The sequence below is a fragment of the Terrapene carolina genome, unplaced genomic scaffold (genome assembly GCF_002925995.2).
Source record: "Terrapene carolina triunguis isolate 2854851 unplaced genomic scaffold, T_m_triunguis-2.0 Scaffold180, whole genome shotgun sequence".
NCBI lineage: Eukaryota > Metazoa > Chordata > Testudines > Emydidae > Terrapene > Terrapene triunguis.
Genome location: NW_020664531.1, coordinates 1,048,162 through 1,052,223, shown reverse-complemented (window position 1 = coordinate 1,052,223; position 4,062 = coordinate 1,048,162). Strand labels below are relative to the sequence as shown.

The 4,062-nt window shown below is 46.5% G+C and overlaps 1 protein-coding gene across 1 annotated transcript in view; it reads left to right on the top strand.

Annotated features, from left to right (window-relative positions):
* Positions 1-2,436, top strand: part of LOC113407028 (golgin subfamily A member 6-like protein 22) — a 3,288-nt gene extending 852 nt beyond the window's left edge. Inside the window, exon 2 of the mRNA XM_026654107.1 lies at positions 1-2,436. This exon is cut by the window's left edge and continues 398 nt beyond it. Within this exon, the coding sequence (XP_026509892.1) occupies positions 1-2,436 (2,436 nt within the window).
* Positions 2,437-4,062: the final 1,626 nt, after the last annotated feature.

Genomic DNA, 4,062 nt, shown 5'->3' with positions numbered 1-4,062 from the left:
AAGGTAACAGACGAAATGATGAAGCAGGCCATTGAAAAGAAGAGGGAGGCTTTTGATGCAATGGGTAAAGGAGAACTTCAGAGAGCTGTTGATTTGTTCACAGATGCCATCAAACTGAACCCACGGCTTACAATTTTATATGCCAGCCGAGCCAGTGTCTATGTGCAGTTGCAGAAGCCAAATGCTGCCATTAGAGACTGTGACAGAGCCATAAATATCAACCCTGACTCTGCACAGCCCTACAAGTGGCGAGGGAAAGCGCTCCGGCTCCTGGGTTACTGGCAGGAGGCTGCCGAGGACCTGTCCTTGGCCTGTCAGCTGGATTATGATGAAGAGACCAATGCCATGCTGAATGAGGTGCAGCCAAGGGCCCAGAAAATCACCCACCACTGGAGAAAGTATGAGCAAAAGTGCAAGGAAGATGAATTTAAGGAGATGGTAGAGAGGATAAAGAAAGTCTTGGAGGAGCAGGAGAGTGCTCAGAAACCCCTGGAAGAACAGGAGATAGATGAGAAAGCAGCCCTGGAGGAACAGGAGAAATCCATGAAGGAACCTGAGACAACTGAGCAGATAGTGCTGAAAGAACAGGAGGACAATCAACAGGAGCCAATGGAGGAACAAGAGAGAGCTCAGAAGAAGGCATTGAAAGAAGAAGAGTCAGTTCAGCAGATGGATCTGGAGGAACAGTTGATAGCTTTGCAGACTGAGCTGGAAGAACAGTTGAAAACTCAGCAGATGGAGCTGGAGGAAGAGGATAGAGCTCTGCAGAAGTTGCTGGAGGAACAGGAGAGGACTCAGAAGAAGGTCCTGGAAAAACAGGAGAGAACCCAGATGAAGGCTCTGGAAGAACTGGAAAGAGCTCAACAGCTGGCTCTGAAGGAACTGGAAAGAGCTCAGAAGAAGGTCTTAGAGGAACAGGAAAAAACTCAGAAGGCAGCCCTAGAAGAACAGGAGAGAGCTCAGAAGAAATCCCAGAAGGAAAAGGAGAGGGCTGAGAAAGCCCTGGAGGAACTGGCAAGAGCTCATAAGATGGCCCTGAAGGAACTGGAGATTGCTCAGAAAAAAGGCCTGGAGGAACATGAAAGAGCCCAGCAGAGGGCCTTGGCAGAACAAAAGAAAGCTCATATGGCTATGGAAGAACTGGAGAAAGCTCATAAGAAGCAAGAGAGAGCGCAGAAGGCTGCCCTAGAGGAGCAGAGGAGAGCTCAGAAGGCCCTAGAGGTACTGGAAAGAGAACAGAGAAAGGTCATGGAGGAGCAGAAGAGAGCTCAAAAGAAGGCGATAGAGGAACAGGAAAAAGCCCAGAAAGCCCAGGAGGAACTGGCAAGAGTTCAGCAGCAGACTCTAGAGGAAAAAGAGAGAGCTCAGAAGAAGACCAGAGAGGAACAGGAGAGAGCCCAGAAAGCCCTGGAAGAACTGGTGAGAGCTCAGAAAGAGGCCCTAGATGAACAAGAGAGAGTTCAGAAGAAGGCTACAGAGGAACAGAAGAGGGCTAAAAAGGCCTTGGAGGAACTGGAGAGAGCTCAGAAAAAGACCCTGGAGGAACTGGAGAGAGCTCAGAAAAAGGCCCTGGAGGAACAAGAGAGAGCTCGAAAGAAAGCCCTGGAGGAACAGGAGAGAGCTCAAAAAGGCCTGGAGGAACTGGAGAAAGCTCAGAAAAAGGCCCTGGAGGAACAAGAGAGAGCTCGAAAGAAAGCCCTGGAGGAACAGGAGAGGGCTCAAAAAGGCCTGGAGGAACTGGAGAAAGCTCAGAAAAAGGCATTGGAGGAACTGGAGAGAGCTCAGAAAGAGGTACTGCAGGAACAAGAGAAAGCTCAGAAGAAAGCCCTGGAGGAACAAGAGAAAGCTCAGAAGAAAGCTCTGGAGGAACAGAAGAGGGCTCAGAAAGCTCTGGAGAAACTGGAGAGAGCTCAGAAAAAATCCCTAGAGGAGCTGCAAACAGTTCAGAAAGGGGTCCTGGAGGAACAAGAGAAAGCTCAGAAGAAAGCCCTGGAGGAACAGAAGAGGGCTCAGAAAGCTTTGGAGAAACTGGAGAGAGCTCAGAAAAACTCCCTAGAGGAGCTGGAGAGAGTTCAGAAAGGGGTCTTGGATGAGCCAGAAAAAGCTCAGAAGGCGGCCCTGGAGGAACATGAGAAAGCTCAGAAAAAGGTTCCAGAGGAACAGGAGGAAGCTCAGAAAGAGGCCCCAGAAGAACATGAAAGAACTCATAAAATGTTTTGTGAAGACCTAGAAAGAGCACAGAAAAAAGACTTAGAGGAATGGGAGAAAGCTCATGAAAAGGTCTGTGTAGAACAGGAAAGAGATCAGGAGAAAGACATAGAGGAACAGGAAACAGCCACGGAGGAACAACCGAGAGCTCAAAAAGGGCCAGAGCATGCAACAAGTTCATTAAGACCTCTCGCAAAATCTATTTGGGACTATTTTGAATCAGGCTAGACTCAGAATTCTGAGCCATTGTCTGAGTTTGTCCTGGAACCCAGCAAACGTTAACAAACACAGGAATCAATGCATGCTCACGGCAGTGTGTAAATTTAGAGGTCGTGTACAACTGCTGTTTTCATTAAAGTGAAATTAAAACACAAATATGAACAGAATTTTTCCATTATTTTTTATTTCACCATCTAAACAGTTTTTAAAGGATTAAAGCACTTCTCGTGCAGTGTTTTGACGCATTCACAAGTATACATAGACTATGTGGAATGCTCCTCTCCAGTTGAATATGAGTGCCTCAGGTACTCAGTCATTGGGCTGTAGAGTAGGTTAAAGAACCCAAAGACACTTCCTTCATCAGCCTAAGTATTGCTACACTGATAGATAAACTGCAAATGGAGCTTGCACATTTCTGTTTCTCTGCCAATGTCTATTTGATCCCCTTGGTACTTTCTCAAAGACCGGTCCGTGAAGGGGAGGAGGGTTTGGAATCTTCCTCTCCTGATCATTCTTCCTGTAAAAGGGGATGAGGGAAAGAAGACATTGAACATGCTGCCAACAGAAAATCTGTGGGAGGGATTTGAGCAGCAAATGAGAGCTGACCGTGACCAGCTGGATGAGGAGCCTCCAGATAAATGGGTGATGGAGGGAATTATTACTGAAGAGGGAGGCCAGGGTCTTGATGTGGAGCTTTGAAGGGAAGAGGGAATTTATGGGTGGGAGCATGACTAAAGGGTGCATTGCTTGTGATGTATAGGCCACATGATTGGGATAAACTCTTAAGTTGCTTGAGTTCATGAAAGGGGCCATGATTCTGCAAGCGGCTCTGGGTAGGGAGAGCCCCTTTGACATCAGCTGATTGCTTTGCAGGCACAAGGGCCCACTCATGTGGAGCAGCTTGCAGCATCAGAGACTTGGTTTAGACATAACCATTTTTTTAAATCAAATCTAAATGTGGGTGTGTAAAATCCAGCATTTCCAACTTCAAGAGCGCAAAAATCATGAGTCTGGCCTCAAAAATCATGAGATTGGCTTAAAAATCATGAGGGTGTTTTATTTTGAAATAATAACATCTTTATTCTTTTTATGTGTGTTCTGATTTCTGAGCCTTTAGAGTCCACTTGGTTCATGGTTTCAAGCTCTTCTCTGCTACCATGCATGCTAGAAACTTTTTTTTTAATGAATATAATTACTTGGAGCTGGGACTTTAAATAAAATCACCAAATATTGTGGCACTTGGCAACTTTGAAAATTCTGATGAATTATACATGGCTGAGCCCAAGGCAAATAAAGCAGAGGTTTAGAATCTATGGCAAAAATGTTGCAGCTGCTAATTGCTTGCGGAGGGAGATTCCTTCAGATGATGCTCATTGCGGCTAGAGGAACTAAAGAGGAGGTAGTCCCAAACTAGCTTTGGAGGAAAAATAGAATTAGAGGCTCTTAGCTTCAGAAACTTTGGTCCAGCCTATCTGATTGCTGCCTGAAGAAGTTGGAGTGTATTGGGGCTGAAGCTTTGTGAAGGAGCACCCACCCCACACAAGCCCTGGAAGGGTTAAGGGGCCAATTAACTCGCCAGGCTGCACCTGGAGGAGGAGCCAGGGAGCATGGGAACAGGAAAGGGCTGTATAAAGC